The following is a 21,955-nucleotide window of genomic DNA, read 5'->3' on the forward strand; positions in this document are numbered from 1 at the left end:
TTTCAGCCTACTTTTGAACAAGGGAAGGGGGGTGGAGAACAGACTCAGGTAGTTTATTCCAGGCATACGGGATGCAATTTGTTAGCTAATTGGAAATGGTGAGTTTGTCGATGGCTACCCCTATCCTGTTTGGTCAAAAGAAACAGAAAGCTGTCTGGGCTTTAGTCCACTCCAGATAGAAGGGTAAGGTTTGTTTGCAGTCTGGATGAGCCATGTGGTTTGCCAGGATGAGCATGTGGTTTGGGGAAAAATGTTGGCAGAACAATTGGCTGGTTAAGATGGAACTCTGTCATACCCTTAGGAACGAACTCCAAGTGTGTGCAGAGAACTACTCTATTGTGATGAAATTTAGTGTAAGGCGAGTCTGCTACTAGAGCCTGAAACTCACCAACACTGTGAGCTGAAGTGACTGCCAACAGGAGTACCCCTTTTCAGGTGAAAAGCTTCGGATGACAAGAATCAACTGTCATCAACTAGATTGAAATAAACCTCAAAATGCCCCTTAGTCGTGACCTTCATCTGCAAACTTCCAAATGATGTTCATACTCCCACTTCATACCAACCCACTGGAATCAACTGCCCCCACAGATTAGATCCCTTGAAGGACTTCAAGGACTTCTCAACTTTAGGAAATCAGTAAAAACATACCTGTTCACCTAAGTTCCCCACACACAACTGATAGATTTCAAAGAAATGTATATTGATACAAGACCCTCGGTATGTGTCGCGTTAGGATAAAAACTTGTACTGAAAAATCTTGCACTGTAACTATGGTAAATTTAACCTGTAAATTGCATATTATGTATTGGTATTAGATCCCTAGTATGTGTCGAGTTAGGATAAAAACCTGTACCAAAAAAACTATGGCAAATTGTAACCTAGAAACTGTATATTAACCCGTCCTAAGCTCTTTGGGAAGGATGAGATAGAAAATGAGTTAAATAAATAAATATATAGGTAACCACGTTGAGATCCCATGACACAATAGAAGATTTGATAGGGGGCTTTGTCAATAACAAACCTTTCACAACACTAAGTGGGTTATTTTAGAAGCATTTCCATCTGCATATAGCACCTTTTACACATGTAAGTTGGCGACACATGCAAATAGTGATTTTAGAAGGCTACTATTTTCAAGTGGAGATCCATATCACATGCAGATTTTAAAGCGGTGTGGCTTTGGTGTGGATATGGCATGGTTTGGGCAGCCTGAAAATCTACACATGTATCCCCATTTGGGATTGACCAGAGAACTAGATAAAAGGCATGCACTGGATGAGATGCACTTGGATTTCAGTAAAGTCTTTGGTATGGTTCTTCAAAGGAGACTTATAAACATACTGACTGGGGTTTGGATGGGTCCCAAGGTAGTTACCTGGATAAAAAGTGATTGAGTAACAGATGACCAAGGGTAGTGGTAAATGATGAGTAATGAGGTGCCTCAGGGATCCTTCATGGAGCTAATTTTGTTCAACTTCTTGAGCAATATATCTCTATAGGTTAGAAGGAAAAATTTGCCTTTTTGCAGATGATATGAAAATCTGTAATGGGGTGGACACCCTGGAGAGAGTGAAAATGAGAAATGATGTACATAAGCTGATCAGATGTTTGACAGTTACCTTTTAATCTGAAGTGCAGGGAATGAGGTACTTGTCAAGAAGGAGGGACATTACCCTCTGCAAGAAGGCTGAAGCTAGGTAGAAGTTTATCTTTTGACATGACAATGAACTAAAGTAAATAAGCTACACTGGAGTGGCTATGGAACAAAAATATAAATATCCTTGATCCAACTAAAACTGTGTGGTAAAACCACTGTTCCCTCTAGCTAAGCGGGAGCCCTCCATCTACAGTCCTGCCAATGCAGCATGCTATTTCACTATCACATATTCAATAGTGAGAGGCAGGCAAGCTCTGCAGATCTCCAGGGAACCTACCTGTCCTTAGCAATTGAAAACACAAAATTAAGGCACCACCATCTACTGGCAGCAATGCAGTTGGTGGACTCTTGCTCATCTTAGAAGGAACAGTGGATACGACTTGAAGATTGTTCTCCTTCAACAATCCCTTAGGAGCCTGTTAGAGTTGAACAGTTGCTAAAGAAGAATGGTCTAATACTGACAAATCTAGGGGCTAGATTCTCATAACTTCGCAGTAAAAACCGATGAGACGTTGTTGCAGCCGTTACTGTAGCGATTTCAACAAGGGTGAGTCATTCAAAAGAAAAACACACATGCAAATGAGGTTGGTGGAGAGTAGCGAAGGTTTGCTAAATTTACATGAGATGAGTCGTCGGTGATAGTGATCGGCACAAAAAAGGCATAAATGTGCGCATGTGCCGGGAAAAGCAACGCCATAAGCGGCGTGTCAATCATAGGTGTGCCAGAGCGCCTGGATGAAGGGAAAGTAGGGGAGATGCAATGTCGGCTTTCAACAAGCGTGCATAAGACACTTTCTCCCGCCAAAACTACTGTAATTCATGTAAATCTTGTAATTTGGTTTTAATGTCAAATTTTATCATGAACCAAAACCAGAAACACATAAGACACAGCTATAATACACGCGCTCAAGATGTGTGCTTTTGTCCACCCCACCACACAAAAAAAAGACTATAATTTATGTGAATCATGTAAGTTTTTTTTTTTTTTTTCATGAGCCACAGTCAAAACACACGCCAGAGAAGCGCTTTTCACAGTACTATCACCCCTGGACCAGTCACTGATTTTTGGTCGCCAAAAGCTGACACCATGCTTGGAGAATCACTCAGTGATGTTGAAGAATCCACCGGAGTGCTCATTTACATATCGATGAGCCTATTTGCGTTGCAGAATCGGAGACTGCTAGGAAGCTCGGAAAAGACCACGGTAAGCCGTTTTGAGAATCTGCCGCTAAAATACATGCACGCTAAACCAGCTGGAACTGGTTTAGCAACCGCATTAAAGGCAACCTTAAGTTTTGAGAATCTGGCCCTAGGTGTGCTTAGCTAATGGAAATCCATCCTAACACACTCATAGCTAGAATTGCCACCCGCTGTGCTTCCATTAAGTACTGACTTGGGAAGGGGGTTGAGCATTAACAAATTGTTGCTTTTCAGTTTTGGGTTTATGCTTCATCCGCCACCAAAACATTTTATTCCCTTGAAAGGTACCGAGTACGGTGTATTGTTAAATGGAATGGAAACATCACTTACACACTGTGAAAAACATTCAAGGGGCTGCTGACTTTCTATAGCCACTGAAACTGTCAGGCTGCTGCACAGGCTAGTTGGGTTTACTCCTCTATTGAAAAGCGTAGAACAAAAGGAGAACTGTAGGAAATGTTTCCTCTAGCAGCGGTTCTTTGGAATAAGGCTTTAGTAAAGCACTGTTGACTCATAGATTTGTATAACTGGTTGTGCTGGAATGTTAGGGGCTGTCTGTGCAGCTGGGTGTCTGGCCGTCATGGATTAAACAGTGTGGAGTTTGTTCACTTTATGTCAGGGTGTGAGAGTTTTTCCTTTTAAGCATGATCTCTTTGAAGAAGGAGGAAATGAAAAGGTGAATGGGATTTATTACTAGATGGATTAGCAGCTGCAGGGAAGCACTATTATAATATTCTCTGCTGTTACAGTGGACAGAATCCCCTCTGTTCAGAAGTGGACTCTAGAAACAGGAGAACACTTTAGGGTAGTGAGGCTGGGTTAGTGCTTAGTGACTGTGAAACTGCACAAATGCTTGGAAGAGCGACTATTTGAGTTTTCCCTTAAACAACACCGGTGGGAAATGAAATATTTTGCATCATTCTGGCTGAATTTGGTTCTTTTTGTTACAAAGCATGAGGAACACAAGGTAAGGTGAAGCGAGATGATTTCATATACAGAAAAGGGTTTAAAAGAAGAACAAAGAGGATCACTGGCAAAGCAGACTTCTTTAAAAAAAAATATATTTATAACCTCCCCTCCCCCCCCACACATCCACAGTAAAGTTCAAACAGTGGCAAAGATTTCCAAAATGTATTCTTTTCAAAAACAGGTTCTTGCTTTGACCCAGAAATAAAGGGAGGCAAGTGTCCTGTCTAACTTGCATAATTTTTGACTCCTGCTGATGATATACCAGATATTAATGCCCTCTAGAAGAGGGATGAATTAGATGCAAACAACCCTGACAGTGCAGGGGAGCTCAAAGAAGAAGGGAGCATCTTCTGAGGCTCCACTGTAATCAGAGTGTTTCTCAACTCGGTCCTGGAGTACCCCCTTGCCAGTCAGATTTTCAGGATATCCACATTGAATTTGCATAAACTTGATTTGCATTCACTGCCTCCATTATATGCAAATGTCTTTCATGCAGATTCATTGTGGATATCTTGAAAACCTGACTGGCAAGGGGGTGCTCCAGGACCGAGTTGAGAAACACTGCAATAGAGGACGGGGTCATGCCATAATTTGGTTTTGAAAAGGATATATTTTCTTAAAGGCCTAGTTACAGTACAAACAGATTGGCTTTGAGCATACTAAGTGAAGTACTTACAGTCTAAGTGGCTGTGCCTGATCCCTTCTACATCTTCAGCATGGATAAAATGGTAACACCTCTTCCCTACAATATCTACAGGAGTCAGGTCCATATAATCGCTAATCCTGGAAAAGAAAAGGTCTATCAATTATAAATGCAAACTAAGAACTTTTTAAGCCATTGGAAAAATATGAAAGTATATACCAGACTCCAGCCTAGGTTCAACTGTTTGACTAACTCAAATGTCCTGAAAGGGTTGAATTTTGTGCATAAACCAAACAAAGGAAAGAAGAAATCTTGCCTCAGTATAAAACAAACACTGCACGCAGTGCTTCCTGCAGACACCAACACAATTTGTTTTTTTGATACTATTTAAACCTCAAGTCAGTATTCGTTACTTGTTTGTCTCCCGAAGAAGGCATAGCAAGAAGAGAAGACCCAAATTGCCACAAGAGAAAAAGGACAACTCAAACAAACAAAACTGTGGAAATCCAATGTTCTTGACGCTTCTTTCATTCAGTTAATCCTTTAAAATACAATGTCCACATTTGTCATTGAAGGACATTGTATTTTAAAGAAGCGTCAAGAACATTGGATTCTCTGAAGAAGCTGAAACTGGGATCCTAGGGCTAGATTCACTAAGGCAACAGATCCAATCCTTGAGGAATCCAATCCGCGGCCAGGGGGCTGATTTATGAAGCACCCTCATGCAAATGAGGGCGATTGGAATCACGCCCCCAGCCGACCGCATGGATCACTCTCCTGTGATCCCAATGCATGCGCAGACCATCTTCTTTGCCTGTAGATGGTCTGCACATGCCCTGGCCCTCCGTGCCTGGCAGAGCTGGAAACATTTAAAAAAAAAACTTTTTAATACTTCGTGAGCCTGTGGTTTTAATCCGTGGGTTAAAACCATGGGCTCACACTGTGGGGAAGGGCAGGAGAGTTGGGGCGGCGAAAGGAGAATATTTGGAGCGAGAGCAGGGTGGCGAGAAGAGAGTCAGGGCAGGAGAGCAGGAGAATTAAGGAAGAGTGCAGGAGATGCAGTCGGAAAGCACGTGAGCAACTGGTCCCCAGTAGTGCTGCCCAATTCACAATTTGAATCGATTCACCGATTCACTTCGAAGCGCATTCCAGGTGTCCACCATCCTTTGGGTGAAGAAGAACTTCCTAGCATTGGTTCTGAATCTGTCCCCTCTCAATTTTTCCGAATGCCCTCTCGTTCTTGTAGCTTTCGAGAGTTTGAAGAATCTGTCCCTCTCCACTTTCTCTATGCCCTTCATGATCTTGTACGTCTCCATCATATCCCATCTAAGCCTCCGCTTCTCCAGGGAAAAGAGCCCCAGTTTCTCTAATTTTTCAGCATATGAAAGGGTTTCCATACCTTTTATCAGTCGCATCGCTCTCCTCTGAACCCTCTCGAGTATCGCCATATCCTTCTTAAGCTATGGCGACCAATATTGGATGCAGTACTCCAGATGCGGGCGCACCATCGCCCGATACAAAGGCAGGATAACATCCTTCGTTCTGGTTGTAATACCTTTCTTGATAATACCTAGCATTCTGTTTGCCTTCTTTGAGGCCGCTGCGCACTGTGCCAACGGTTTCATCATTTTATCTACCAGTACCCCTAAGTCCTTCTCTAGGCTACTTTCACCCATTACCAGCTCTCCCACTGTATAGATGTACATCGGGTTTCTGTTTCCTACATGCAAGATTTTACATTCTCTACATTAAAGTTCATCTGCCATTTATTTACCCACTCACGCAGTTTGTTCAGGTCCCTTTGTAAATCTTCACAGTCCTCTTTAGTCCTAACCCCACTAAAAAGTTTTGTATCATCTGCGAATTTTATAACCTCGCACTTTGTTCCTGTTTCTAGGTCATTAATAAATACATTGAACAGCAGCGGTCCAAGTACCGACCCCTGCGGAACACCACTCGTGACCCTTCTCCAGTCCGAGTAGTGGCCCTTCACTCCTACCCTTTGCTTCCTACCCGCCAACCAATTTTTGATCCATCTATGTACATCTCCTTCCACCCCATGGTTCTTCAGTTTCCGTAGTAGGCGTACATGGGGTATCTTGTCAAAGGCTTTTTGGAAATCCAAGTATATGATGTCTATGGGGGCCCCTTCGTCCATTTGTTTGTCAATTCCTTCAAAGAAGTGCAGTAAGTTTGTTAGGCATGATCTTCCCTTGCAGAAGCCATGTTGGCTTGTTTTCATTAGTTTATTTCTTTCTAGATGCTCTTCGATGCTGTCTTTTATCAGCGCTTCCGCCATCTTCCCCAGGACTGAAGTCAGACTTACCGGTCTGTAGTTCCCCGGGTCACCTCTCGATCCTTTCTTAAAGATGGGTGTAACATTTGCTATCTTCCAATCCTACGGGATCACCCCTGTTTTCAGGGATAGATTACTTTCACTTCACACTGAACACAAACTACAAAGGTCCAGGGAATCTTTAAACAGGAAATAATAATAAAGGCTGAGCCCCAAACACACAGTGCTTGGATCTCTGGCTTATATAAGGTCAGGCAGGACCATTGCAGACATCCATGAAAGGGGATGCTGTAATCAGATACTATACACCTTCTCCTTCCTCTGACTTGGTATGGTCCTGGACCAAGGGGCATACAGGGCTATTGAGGGTCTTACAAGGATCTTTATATAAACATCCTTGCAGAGTTCTCACTAGTCCTGTATATTCCTGTTTTCAGGATCATACCAAGTTATAGAGAAGGAGCATAGGTCTAGTTACAGCATCCCCAGCATTGGTGACATGGAATGCTGCTATTTGGGCTAGATGGAACATTGGTCTGATCCAGTAAGGCTATTCTTATTTTCTTAAGTTTGAGTAGAGTTTTCCTGAGTAGAGGAACTAGAGGTAAAGCATAAAAGAACTTGTTTTGCTAGTCAAGAAGAAAAGCATCTGACTCCAGCCCATTGGGAGTGTCCAGCCTCAAACAAAAGAGTGGAAGTTTGTTATTGTATAGGGAAGCAAAAAGATCCATTTCTGGGCCCCCAAGTCACAAAGTTTGAGTGGTTGAGCTGAGCGACTATTCGTACAGCTGCAGGAATCTGCTCAACTTGTCTGTTAAGACATTCTGTTTTCCTGCTAGATAAACTGCTTTGACGAAAATGTTGTGATTTATTGCCCAAGACCAGATTTTTATTACTTCTTGGCAGAGCAGGTAAGACCCCACTCTGTTTGTTCCCACAGTAGATGGCTACTTGGTTGTCCATGCAGATGAGCTCTACAAGGTTGAGGAGACAATGCTGGATTGTGCACAAAGCATTGTGAATGCTCAAAGCTCAAGAAGATTGATATGAAGAGCTCTCTTGGGAGAAGTCCAGGAGCCTTGGGTATGTAGACCATCGAGATGGGCTTCCCATCTGAGAATGGAAGCATCGGTTGCCTAATATCTTTTGATGTGGAGGTGCTTGGTATAGCAGGCCTCTGGATATATTGGTTGGCGATAGCCACCATGGAAGAGACTGTCACAGTTGCAAGGTTATTCTGATCTATTGAGATAGTAGACTGGTGGCTTTAGACCACTGACTCACAAGTGCCCATTGAGGTTCTCTGAGATATAAACGGACAAGCAGAGTTACATGTACTATAGAGCCTATGTGGCCTATGGAAGTGACTGTCACAGTTGCAAGGTTATTCTGATCCATTGAGATAGTAGACTGGTGGCTTAAGACCACTGAGTTGCAAGTGCCCATTGAGGTTCCCTGAGATATAAACGGACAAGCAGAGTTACATGTACTATGCAACAACATGAGAAGACCCTCTGACATACTATATATGAAGTAAAGTATCAAGTCTCTGTTGAGGCAGGTAGGCTAGAGTCTGGGACGTGTCTAAGAGGAGTCCAATGAACTTCAAAGTCTGTGTGCGTTCTAGATGTGATTTCTTGTAGTTGACTGCAAATGAACTGTTGCATTCATACCTGGTGTGCCTGTTGAGGTATGAAGGCCATGATTGACCAATTGTCTAGTAAGGGAACACATGAAAACTGGGTGAGCGAAGGAATGCAGCCATGACTACAAGGCATTTCATGAATGCTTTGGGAATGATGCCAGTCCAAAAGGAGCACCTAGTATTGATAATGTTGTGCCCCCAGTCAAAAATGAAGATATTTCCTGTGGACTGGGAGGATGGGTATATGTGTATAAGCTTCTTTGAGGCCTAGAAAACAGAGACAGTTTTTATTCTACATTAGAGATAATAAGGTTCCCAGAGAGACCATTCAAAATTTCTCCTTCACCAGGTAATTGTTGAGTGCATGGAAGTCCAGAATTGGATGGAGACCTCCATTTTTTACGATATGAGAAAATATTTTGAGTAGAACCCTCTACCCCTCTGCTGCAAGGAAACTTCTTCTACAGCATTGAGCTGTAGTGGGGCTGAGAGCTCCTGGCTAAGGAGGGTCTTTTGCTGGGAGTTGAAAAGAGATTCTTTTGGAGGATGATTCAGGGGTATTTTCTGCAATCAAAGGACATAGCCCTGACTCTCCACTTGAAGGACCCAGTGAAGTTATAAGGATCCAGTGATGATGATAATTGGCGAGTTGTCCCAAGATGTGTAGAGTCTGAAGTGAAGGTTTAGAAATAGAGGCTATGCTGTCCAGAATAAAGTAAAAAAATACTGCTGTAGTTTGGATTGAGAAGGCACAGAAGCTTTCTGTTGCCTTTGTTGTCTGGATCATCTATGAGTTGTTGGTCGAGTGCACAAATTTCTTCTGCTGCTGATAAATGTGTTTCGAGAAGAAATTTGTGCGCTTGAAAGTGCTTTAATATTTCCTTGTAGAATGATATTGATGAGATTTCGAGGGCAAGGTTATCATGCATTCAGTATGATGTTTGATTTTTTGAGTAGCTTCCTCTATATGGTCTTCAAATAAATCATCTCCTATACAAGATATGTTAGAATCTGAATGTTGGCATCCAGATCATATATCTGCAGTTAAGCTTGTCTGTGCATTGTAATGAATACTGCAAAGACTCAAGAGGTAATATCAAAGGTGTCAAAAGCAGAATGAGCCATGTATTTCCTTGTTTCAAGATCATTGACTAAATGATGGTACGAGTGAAGATGTTCTGATGGAATATATTGGTCATAAAGAAATATCTTTTGGACTAGAGATTTCAGATAAAATGTCATGAAAAATTGTAGTTTAAAATTCTGTTTGCCTGCATGGTTGCTTGAAACATTTTGCTTCCAAATTTATCCAGCATTCTACCTTCTCTCTCAGGGGGATTACTGGCATAAGTCCTGGTACTGAATGCCATCTTCAAGGCAGAGTCTACAACCAAAGATTGGTGGTGTAATTGTGGTCTATCAAAACCAGGATGGGACTGGATTCTGTAGAGGTTGTCCAACTTGTGTGATGCTACTTGGACATAAAAAGGAGATTCCCAGTTTTTTAATAAGGCCTCTTTCATGAGGTCATGGAGTGAGACCTATAGGCAATCTTTAGGCTATTCTTTGTAGTCAAGTGCATCCATGTATTCTACTCACAGTTATTTTTCAGATTCCATTTTTATAAGCAATGCCTGCCCCATCTCTGATAAACTTGGTAAAGAAAGACTTTCTAGGGGGGGGGGGCTATGGGGTGAATCTGATGGTGTATTTTAGAATCTTCATCTGACAGGTCTGGACAGTTGCTGGAAGAGCAGATAGATAAATATGAGTCATATTTCTGGACACCCGGTCTTGGAGATTCAGATCATATAGGGGAACATTGAGAGTGATATGATGAACTCCATTTCCTCAATGTGGATGAACGTCTTGATGGTGAAAATGGATGCCTATGACATGCATCGACGTCATGTGTTGATACACACATGATGTGCATCTGTATCGTGTGTCATGGCCACCAGTGTTGTACTTCAGTATCGTGCCCTGATGGACAGCGATAATATGCCTCGATCTCATGCATTGATGATGGATGCATCTGACATGTACTGATGTCGTGCTTCGATAATGAATGCCCATGATGTGCGCCATTTTGCATCAATGATGTCGGTGCATGATGTTTGGACTGAGCAGAGGCTTGGAATGCTGAGGCAGGAATTTGAACTGATTGTGCAGTGATGGCTCCAGTACTGATACTTACAAAGTGCATCGAGTGCTGGAGCGTTTGTGACTTGGAGGCACGCTTCATAGGTGATTCAGTCTCAGTATACTGGTGCTTACAATGCTTTGATGATGAAGACTGTGTGGATACAGATCTAGAGGGAGAAATATGTTTATGCTTTTTAGCTTTTTCACCAGGTTCCTTTGAGGCAGCTAGCATTAAAGAAACATATGTTTGATGCTGTGTGCCAAAGTCTGTATTTTCAGACATTATTGATGTCCCTGAAGTTGACATGAAAATTTTCTTGTATCTGTTTTCTGGCTTTAAGTGACCTCTTCTGCAATGTGAAGCAGAGTGTGCAAGAAATGTCCCAATGTTCAGAACTAGGCATTGGACACGCCAGTTGTGTGAGTCTGTCCTTGAAACGGTCCTTTGACACTGGGTGCACCATTTGAACCTGCTTAAATCCTTGGACATGGTTAGGAAGAGGTCAAGTAAAAGATATACCGAAAAAAGGTGATGTTCTCTGTTTTAGAACAGGCCAAAAAAGAGCTGGTAGGCCCAAAAATAAAAGTTCAAAATCACAAATTTTGGTATCAAACGACAGAGATACGAAGAAAAAAAAATTTAGACTGGAAGATGGGAAGGAACAAAAAGTATGCATACAATATACATATTAAATATGCATATAAAAAAGATGCACTTATAGGAACTCTTAAGAGAAAACAAAGAACCAATGATCCCATGAGCTGGCAGCAGGTGGGAAGGCACTTGTGCATGTGCAGTATGGGCAGTTCAAAGATTTTTTCATTTCAAAAGTGACAGTACAATTTTTGCACTGTTCATATAGTGGATGACATCACCCACATGTGAAAATATGCTACCTGCTTGTCCTCGGATAAATCCAATTATCCTATTTACTGATATAACTAAGAGATCATAGAAACAGATAGAGAAAGAGCGGAGCTTACAGTGTTACCCAATACTGTAGAACTTCAGAAATGACAAACTACCTTAGAAATGTAATTGCTTTGCACTTGAGTATGGTAAAGGGAATTAGACCACTCTATTTCATTCTCTAAGTTATCTTTTACAGGGACATCTATGCCAGGATCTTGAAGGGAAATCCCTTTCTCCTGTGGAGAATCTATTCCCTTGAAGAAGACTGTATATGTTGAGAGCAATTAAGGAAGAGGACTGTGAAGATATAAATTCTATGGAGACCATGGGGTGTGAATCCTGTGATTGTCCATTCCAAAAGTGGGATATCTTTCTCACACTTATTTATTAAAAATTTCTTTCATATTGCAGCAATGGATGAAATCCAACCAGAGCAACGTATAATTGATATGCAATTTCAAATCATAAAAACAAATTAAAATCAAACAACCTTAAAATCACATAAAACTGTATACAATAATCAACCCCGAGTCAAAGCCAACTGATGAAATCAGATGTTATTGAGAGTGGGTATTCAGGAAAAGCTATGAAAACAAAACAAAAAACAACTTTTGGCTTCCTGATTTCACTAGGTAAATTGCTTTAAAAGGAAAACAATAACCTGAGCACATGAAAAAGCTGTTGGCTCTTTAAATTTTTGATTGTATTCCAGATACAGTCCCAGCTGGTGTTTCTTCTGCCTGAGGCTGGACTCTCATTATAACCCAGCATGCTCACTGCTGATTATTATATGTAAACTGTGATAATGCTAAGAAGTGAATGGCTAAACCAGCATAAATCTGCAACATTATATCACTGTTCTAGTGCCAAACGAGAGAGATGCTTACATTAGTGTGCCTTTGTACATTGCAAAATAAAGTAAACCAGCACTTTGCATTTATGAATGAAGCTTAGCTTAAACTTAACCCCATTTCACCTGGCAAAACTAACAAGGTTTCACTGTAGGTTAAGCAGTGCTTTTTAACAAAGCTAATTTTGCATGCCTTATACCCCATGTTGAAGGCTTTGAAACTCACCAATGCGCAAGGACTCAAAAGCTGCCTGTAGGCAAAGGCGATTTAGGTTTACAGAAACTGCCCCCCCCCCCTACCCCTGTGAAACCATTTTCATCATCACATCTACCAAATGATTAGAAACACCTTTCATTTTGGAAGATTGGTCTTCTAGGTGATAGTTTTACAGTGATTTTCAACAGTTTTGCAACATGTCATCCAACTTGACATTTGTAGAAGAGGCTTTCAAGGCTACAGCAGTCATATGCCTTGGGATGCCTTTCCTTTTGGATTTTGTCTTTTTGGAACTCAGTTTGCAAGCCTTATTCCTTTTCACAATGTCTTTATGATTTGTTTTGAGAGTTTTATGCTCATTTTTCTAAACCTGGCTTTAGTCCTTGAGGGTCACAAACAGGCCAGATTTTCAGGATATTCCCTAATAAAAGATATTTGTATGTTCATTATGTCCACTGTATGCAAATCTTCTTCATACATATTCATCAGGATTATCCTGGTCTGTTTGTGGCCCTCGAGCACTAAAGTTGGACAAGCCTGTTGTGAACCATTTCAGGTGCTAAGCCTGGCCTTTGTGCTTTTCAAATGACTGCTAGTGGATAGCTTTGATTACATAGATGTTGGTATCATCTTACAATGTACTGTAAGTTGTCATTTTTCTAGGACTTGGAATCCACAATCAATATGGCAACACCTGATATTTTTCAGAATATTACAAAGTCTGCCTGTTGGCTCTCCTTTTTTGCCTTCTAGTCTCAAGGCTGACTTCTCCTCAGTGGGCAGAGCAGTAGGTGAAGAGTTACCATATTTCTTCCTGCAAAAAAGAGGCCCCGTTCTGCCCTAGTCCTGCCCCAGCCACGCCCCCATATGAACCGCACCATCTTTCCTTCCCTTAGCTTGGGGCTACATCTGGAGGGCCTCCAAGCATGACTTCACATGCATGGGTGCATGCCCTCCAGATGCATCCCTGAGCGCCTAAACCCAGACAAACTGCAAGCTTCTTGAAAAACTGTTTGTACATCCATACAGTCCTCTAAAAAGAGGTCATGTATGGACATGTAATTCAGAAATATGGCAACCATAAGTAACTGGTGTGGCCTTCCCCCCTTTTACTAAGTCTCAATAGAGGTTTTACCACGGCCTGGAGCGCTAAATGCTCCAATTTTCATAGAATTGCTATGAGTTGTAGCAGCAGCGGAGCATTTAGTGCTTAGTAAAAGGGAGGTTAGTGTCGTCTGAAAATTTAATCACCTCACTCATCATTCCAATTTCCAGATCATTTATAAATATATCCCAGTACAGATCCCTGCAATACTCCACCATTTACCCTTTTCCATTGAGAAAGATGGCCATTTAACCCTACCTTCTGGTTTTTTCAGATAATCAATTCTTAATCCACAACTGAACATTGCCTCCTATCCCATGACACTTTAATTTTCTCAGGAGCCTCTAATGAGGAACTTTGCCTAAAGCTTTCTGAAAATCTACGAAACACCATGTCAACTGGCTCACCTTTAGCCACGTTTATTCACACCTTCAATGAAGTCAAGCAAATTGGTGCGGCAAGACCTCCCTTGGCTGAACCCATGCTGACTCTGTCCCATTAAATCATGTTTATCTATGTGTTCCACAATTTTTTTTTAAAATAATTGTTTCCACTATTTTGCCCAGCACTGAAATCAAGCTTACTAGTCTGTAATTTCCCAGATCTCTCCTGAAACCCTTTTCAAAAAATGGTGTAATATTGGCCAACCTCCAATCCTCAGTACTGTGGATGATTTTAGCGACAAGTTACAAATCACTAACAGTAGATCAGCAATTTCATATTTGAGTTCTTTTAGTACCCTGGGATGAATACCATCTGGTCCAGGTGATTTATCACTCTCTAACTTGTTATTTTGGCTTAGTACGTCTTCCATGTTCAGTGAGATTTCTTTCAGTTTCTCCACATCTTCATCCTTGAAAACCATTTCCGGTTCAGACTTCGTCTTCGGCCGGTGCGGGAGGAAGCAGGCTCGGCGAAGACAGCAGCAGGAGGGAGAGAGGAGAAGCCGGAGCAAAGCAGAAGCAGGAGACAGCGGCAGGCAGCGAGCGGTAGCGTGGGGGAGCGTGAGGGAACTCCACCCACCCCAACGCGTCACCGCCAGCGTCACCACCAGAGCGCCGGACTCCCCCTTAACAGGAGGAGAGCGCGGCGCTACACACTTCGTCTTCGGCCGGTGCGGGAGGAAGCAGGCCCGGCGAAGACAGCGGCAGGAGGGAGAGAGGAGAAGCCGGAGCAAAGCAGAAGCAGGAGACAGCGGCAGGCAGCGAGCGGTAGCGTGGGGGAGCTTGAGGGAACTCCGCCCACCCCCAACGCATCACCGCCAGTGTCACCACCAGAGCGCCGGACTCCCCCTTAACACGAGGAGAGCCAACAGCGCACAGCCGTTCGGCGCGCGGCAAAGGCGAGCGGTAAAGGCGCTCGCCTTAGCAAGAGTGCCTTTGCAAAGGAGCCTGCAGAAGGAGCCAGGAAGCTGGGCCGACTAACAGGGAGCCCCAATAAGTAAGTTACATTCCGGTTATTGTTCTTTTGTTTACTATTACCTAGCCACACAGCACACACCGAGACAAGCACTCTCAAACAGATCAACAGCACCAACACAACCAAGATCAACGATCAACAAGAGGACTGCTATCAAGAGGGCAGGACACACACAATTGAGAAGGAGAACAAGACATGAGCGCCCACCGAAGCCAGAAGATGAGCTTTCCAGTCTTCTGCACCGGCTGCAGTATGTATGACTACCTCCCCTCGGGGACTAGGGCATATGTTTGCAGCCGATGCGAGGAGCTGGACAGCCTGAAACTGCAAGTTCGGCTGCTGGAGGGAACTGTGATGGAACTCGAAGAACTCCTTGCCAGGAAGGAGGAAAACTGCATTCAGGAGAAGTTGCTAGGGGAGCCCGATACCAACGAAGGGATCGTGGAACTAGAAAGATTCATCGAGGAAGCCCACCAGCAACACGTAGAGATCCCAGGGCTGGAAAGCTGTACCCAGGATACCCAGACAGAAGGCCTGGAAGAGAGGAGAGAAGACACCCATGCAAACACAGAAAAAAATCGAAGATGAGGTAGGAGACATCCACACACCAGGAGGAAGAGAGAGAACACAGGAAGACGTCCCCCCATCTGAAGAACCGAAAACTATTTCAAGAGTAGCACTGGAGGAAGAAGACTGGCCTTATACCATAGACGTGGACTTACGACCCCCAAGAAACCCCCGAATAAAGAAGATGGGGATCATCATAGGTGACTCCATTATACGTCATGTGGACAGCCACACCGCAGGAGGAAGAGAGGACAGAATCGTCATCTGTCTGCCTGGAGCAAGAGTGAAGGATGTGGCCAACAGGATCTCCAGGATCATAGACAGCACAGGGGGAGAGGATACTGCTGTGCTCATCCACGTGGGAACAAATGATGTGAGCGGACGGAAGTATGACAGGGAAGAGATGAAGGGCCAGCTCCGCTCACTTGGAAGACAGCTGAAGATCAGGGAGGTGAAGGTGGCCTTCTCCGAGATCCTCCCAGTACCAAGAGCGGATGGAAAGAGACAAGGGGAATTGCAAGCTATTAACGCCTGGATGAGACGATGGTGCGAAGAAGAAGGCTTTGACTTCGTGCGCAACTGGACGGCGTTCTTCGGAAAAAGCAAGTACTACAGAAAGGATGGACTACACCTCAACAAGGAAGGAGCAAGAGTATTGGCAGGCAACATGAAGAAGGCCATCGAGAAGGCTTTAAACTAATAAATAGGGGAAAGCCGACAGTCGACCACCAGTCGATGGCACGGACGACAGGATGCCCCGATGAAGAAACCATGGGCTACTACTCATACACAGGAGGGGACGACCTCACAGCAAATAAGGAAGACAAGGCAGGAAGGAACAACTCAGACACAGGAGGGGATGACCGTACAGCAAACAAGGGAGACAACACTGGAGCGGTTAAGGATACCGTGAAAGAAACAGTAGAGACAGTAAAGAGTAGAAAGTCCAAAAAGGTAACACGAAGAGAACTCAAATGTATGTATACGAATGCTAGAAGTCTAGGAAACAAAATGGGGGAACTAGAGACAATAGCAAGACATGATAAGTTGGAAATCATTGGCATAACAGAAACATGGTGGAATGAAGAAAACGAATGGGACACAGTACTACAGGGATACAAACTATATAGAAGAGATCGAGTAGGGCAGAAAGGTGGAGGTATTGCCCTATATGTTCAGGAAGGAGTAGAATCTGTTGAAGTGGCTACGACGGAAACGAAAGAGAAGCTAGAGTCCCTCTGGATCAAGATTCCTGGCCAAAACAGCGCAGACACGAAAATTGGCCTTTACTATCGTCCCCCATGACAGGCGGAGGAAACTGACTCAGAAATGATAGAGGAAATCAAACAAGAATGCAAGACGGGCAATGTAATAATATTGGGAGACTTCAATTTCCCGAGGATAGACTGGAAACTAGGAACCTCCAACTGCGGCAAGGAGGCCAAGTTCCTGGAGGCGCTAGGGGATTGCTTCCTGGAACAAATGGTAAAAGAGCCGACAAGAGGCAACGCCACCCTGGACTTCGTACTAAATGGCCTCACGGGTCCGACAAAAGAAGTAGAAGTTACGGTACTGCTGGGGACGAGCGATCACAATGTGATCAGCTCTAAGCTTGACATCGGGAATAGAAAACGTGCCAAAACCTTAACCAAAACCTTAAACTTTAAAAAGGGCAAATACGATCGCATGAGAGCCATGGTGAAACAACAACTCAAGAAAAAGGTGGACAAACTTGAAATGGTAGACCAGGCATGGTCCCTACTGAAAAATACTATCACAGAAGCACAAAATCTCCACATTCCAAGGATCTCCAAAGAGGGGAGAACAAAAGGTAAGGGAGAACCGGCATGGCTTACCAGACAGTTGAGGGATGCCATAAAAGAAAAGAAGGACTCTTTCAAAAAATGGAAGCACATGAAAACAACCGAAGCATGGAAAAAACATAAAGATGATCAGAAGAAATGTCACAAGGCGGTGAGGGATGCCAAAAAGGACTATGAGGAAAAAATAGCGCAAGAGGCCAAAAACTTCAAGCCCTTCTTTAGATACGTGAAAGGGAAAAAACCCGCAAAAGAGGCGGTGGGACCCCTGGACGACCAGGGAAGAAAAGGGTACATCAAGGAAGATAAACAAATTGCAGATAAACTAAATTCCTTCTTTGCGTCCATCTTTATGGAAGAGGATACCGCAAAAATACCAGAAGCAGTGAAAGTGTTTAGTGAAATAATAGAAGACAGCCTCATCACAGTTGAAGTGGACTTGGACCAGATATACTACCAGATCGACAAACTTAAAAGTGACAAATTCCCTGGACTGGATGGAATTCACCCGAGAGTCTTAAAGGAATTGAAGGTTGAAATCGGAGAGTTATTGCAAAAACTTGCCAACCTGACAATCAGAACTGGACAGATACCAGATGACTGGAAGATAGCGAACGTCACGCCAATCTTCAAAAAAGGATCGAGAGGGGAACCGGGCAACTACAGACCTGTGAGCCTTACGTCTATCCCTGGAAAGATGGTTGAAGTACTGATCAAGGATAGCATAGTCCGGCACCTAGATACACACGACTTGTTGAAACCCAGTCAACATGGGTTCAGGAAAGGGAAATCATGTTTAACGAATTTACTTCAATTTTTTGAGACCGTGAACAAGCAAATTGATAGTGGAATGCCGGTGGACATAATATATTTGGACTTCCAGAAAGCATTCGACAAAGTTCCACATGAAAGACTTCTCAGGAAACTACAAAGCCATGGAATAGGGGGAGATATACAAAGGTGGATAGGCAAATGGCTGGAAAACAGAAAGCAGAGAGTGGGCATAAATGGGAAGTTCTCAGACTGGGAGAAAGTGACTAGTGGTGTGCCCCAGGGCTCGGTACTTGGGCCGATCCTATTTAATATTTATATCAATGACCTGGAAGACGGAATATCCAGTGAGATCATTAAGTTTGCAGATGACACAAAGCTATGCCGGGCAATCAGATCGCAGGAGGATAGCGAGGAACTCCAGAGCGACTTGTATCAGTTAGAGAAATGGGCAGAGCAATGGCAGATGAAGTTCAACGTGGAGAAATGCAAAGTAATGCATTTAGGTAGTAAGAATAAGGAACACGAGTATAGAATGTCAGGCGCAACTCTGGGTAAGAGTGAACAAGAAAAGGACCTGGGTGTACTGATAGATAGGACCCTGAAGCCATCGGCACAATGCGCGGCAGCGGCTAAGAAAGCAAACAGAATGTTAGGCATGATAAAGAAAGGAATCACGAGTAGATCGAAGAAAGTCATAATGCTGCTTTATAGAGCAATGGTCAGACCACACTTGGAATACTGTGTCCAACATTGGTCTCCCAACCTAAAGAAGGATATAGAACTGCTGGAGAGGGTGCAGAGACGAGCAACGAAGCTAATAAGAGGTATGGAGAACTTAGAATATGAGGAACGACTCAAGAAACTGGGACTGTTCTCCCTTGAGAAGAGGAGGCTGCGAGGGGACATGATCGAGACGTTCAAAATGCTGAAAGGCATCGATAAAACAGAGCAGGAAAATAAATTATTTACATTGTCCAACGTGACACGGACAAGAGGACATGGTTTGAAGCTAAGGGGGGACAAGTCCAGGACAAATGTCAGGAAGTTCTGCTTCACGCAGCGAGTGGTAGACGCCTGGAATGCTCTCCCAAAGGAGATCACTATTAAGTGATCACTATTAAGGAATCCACTGTGCTAGGATTCAAAGGCAAATTAGATGCACATCTCCTTACGAGAGGCATAGAGGGATATGGGTGACTAAAACTACATCAGGTGTATACCTGACTGGGCATCCGCGTGTGCGGATCGCCGGACTCGATGGACCATGGGTCTGATCCGGAGATGGCAGTTCTTATGTTCTTATCTCTTACAACTTCTTCCATAAAGACCGAAGCAAATAATTCATTTTGTCTCTTTGCTATGACATTATCCTCCCAGAGTACCCCTTTTACTCCTTGATCATCCAGTGGTCCCACAGATTCCCTCAAAGGTTTTCTGCTTCTGATGTACAGGCAGTCTCCAAGTTACAGACACCTGACTGTTAGGATCTGTGTACTGATAGCCTGGATTTGGCGCAAAGGCCCTGAAGCACGATCGTCGGCCTGGCCTGTTTGTGTTCAGTGGTTTTTACCATTAATCATTCTCGGCTATTTTTTGCTCCCACCTGCTAACTTTAAACTTGTGCAAAAGTTTTTTGCCTATGATGCTTTGGTGGAAGAGTGTGGGTACACCTTTCCGTTTGTCTGAGGCTTTTCTTTCGTTTAAGTAATAAGCTAGCTTTCTTGGCTTGTGTGGTGCTTTTGTTTTGGAGTGATATTTTTGAATCTTTGTACTATACCTCCCTCCATTCCTCCCTGTTTTTTGTGTTTGTCTATCTTATACATAAATCTAGCCCCGATCATATGACATTCAGAGAACGTATGGATTTTGAATCACACTATCCTCCACAAATCTAAGAAAAGTGTCCAGGAATCTGTTGCCATTAGTAGCAGGGAACAGATCACAAAAGGGAAAGCAGTGCACAATCAGAACCTTTTTGTTTAAAGGAAGAGTAAAAGTACTGTACCTATTTTCACAGTAAATGATATTGAGATCCATATTTACACGAGTAACAAACATTTGGCAGTCGATCCTCACTTCATTAATTGTAGGAGGTGGCAAAGCATGAGCGACGATTACCATCCCCATGTTCTGGCTAGGGACTGTTCGCCCATGAGATAGTGACATCCTTAGCCGCAGTCGCCCAGTTATGTGAATCACCTGCAGGGGGAGAACAAGAGAGACAGTCTGTAAGAACAATGAGGCATCTCCAAAAACAAGGAAGTCTGCCCCCCTAGAGGCCATACTGGTGCTGCCCTATAATTCTATAATGGGGCATATATTGCAAGTTTATTGTATACAGATAACTATGTGCATACTTTTCATTACAGAAAAGCAGTATAACAGGTGGTATACACATAAATTGTGTGCTGCGGCATACTAGTGTGCCCCAAGATGCTGGCGAGGAGATGCGCCGGCTTCGGCTTATAGGATATGCCTTTTGCGGCAACAGGTATGTCCTGTAGTCAGTCAGGCACCTCTCCTTCTGCAGCAATCCCTCACTGGCGATAATAGAAGGCTCAGGGCCGCGGCTGGAGAACATCCACGCATGCATGGACTTGGACGTGATGATATCACGCATGCGCAAGACATCATCGCATCAACATCCACGCATTTCTGGGTGCCCTCCAGCCGCGGCCCTGAGATTAGTGTGCCACAGCTTAAAAATTGTGCGACACAGTGCTTTAGAGACTAGGCTTAAAATAGTTGTCATAACCAATGTCTATACTGGGAGCCCTGCTATAGAAATATCCTCTCTATGTATTCTTTAGCAAGAACAGATAGAAACCAGTTTTAGATCTGTTCAACTATTGTATTTCCATGCACACAGTTTGTGAAACAAACTTCATACTATTGTCCTTACTATCTGCTTGAAGAAACAGTCATATTTATCAATAATTGAGGCATCCAGTTCTATGTTATCTCCCATTAATTTATTTGAAGTAATATACTGGTTTTCTAGCAGATAGCACCCAAGCTGATTTCCAATATACAAATGAATTTATATTAGAATAGAGCAGTGTTTCTCAATATGTGGTACACATACCCTTAGGGGTACATGGGCCGTTTGTTGGGGGTACATGGCCTGGCCGCCGTGGAGGATATTCCCTGCCCATCAGTAGAAGCATGAGTGTGTGAGTGAGAGATGGTGCACATGGGGAAAGGAAAATTGGGCAGAGAGAGGAGTGAGGTAGAGATGCATGGGAAATAGACTAGATTTTGTGTAGTTTTCTTATTTTTGATTTCCTTTAACTGAGGCAAGATTTCTTTCCCAAGATGTAGGCTAGTAGGCATCATTATCTTTTGATGTAAGAATGTTAATATGTGTTCTTTGCATTGTCTATCCTGTTTCCAATGTTTAAATGGAAATGTTATAAAATTGTTAAAACTAATTTTAAAAAAATGCATACAGAAATAACAACAATACTAATGTAGCAGGCCGCCCCAGTGAACCCCCTTTGCATGCAGAGGATTTTAGAACTCTAGAACTAATTTACTAATTTGATTCCTATGGGTTTAGGGAAGACACTGTATCCAAGGCCCTAATCCATGGGCACCCCTTTAGTAGGGATGCCCTTCTGAGCACATTATCTGTGTGGCATTGATGTGAGGTCAGGGTTTTCAGGGATTCACCCAACCCCCTGAAGGTCCTGAGGGCATGCTCTGAATTTGATTTGTTGAGCAGGCAGCAGGCAG

At 43.3% G+C, this 21,955-nt stretch overlaps 1 protein-coding gene across 4 annotated transcripts in view; it reads right to left on the reverse strand.

The window, feature by feature from the left end:
• Nucleotides 1–21,955, reverse strand: part of NPAS3 (neuronal PAS domain protein 3) — a 1,959,780-nt gene that overhangs the window by 50,065 nt on the left and 1,887,760 nt on the right. For all 4 annotated transcript variants that reach the window (XM_033951269.1, XM_033951270.1, XM_033951266.1 and 1 more), the window contains 2 exons: nucleotides 20,226–20,419; nucleotides 4,503–4,609 (listed from right to left, as the gene is read on the reverse strand). In XM_033951269.1, the coding sequence (XP_033807160.1) occupies nucleotides 4,503–4,609; nucleotides 20,226–20,419 (301 nt within the window). The remainder of the gene's footprint in view (nucleotides 1–4,502; nucleotides 4,610–20,225; nucleotides 20,420–21,955) is intronic.

This window comes from Geotrypetes seraphini, chromosome 7 (genome assembly GCF_902459505.1).
Source record: "Geotrypetes seraphini chromosome 7, aGeoSer1.1, whole genome shotgun sequence".
Taxonomy (NCBI): domain Eukaryota; kingdom Metazoa; phylum Chordata; class Amphibia; order Gymnophiona; family Dermophiidae; genus Geotrypetes; species Geotrypetes seraphini.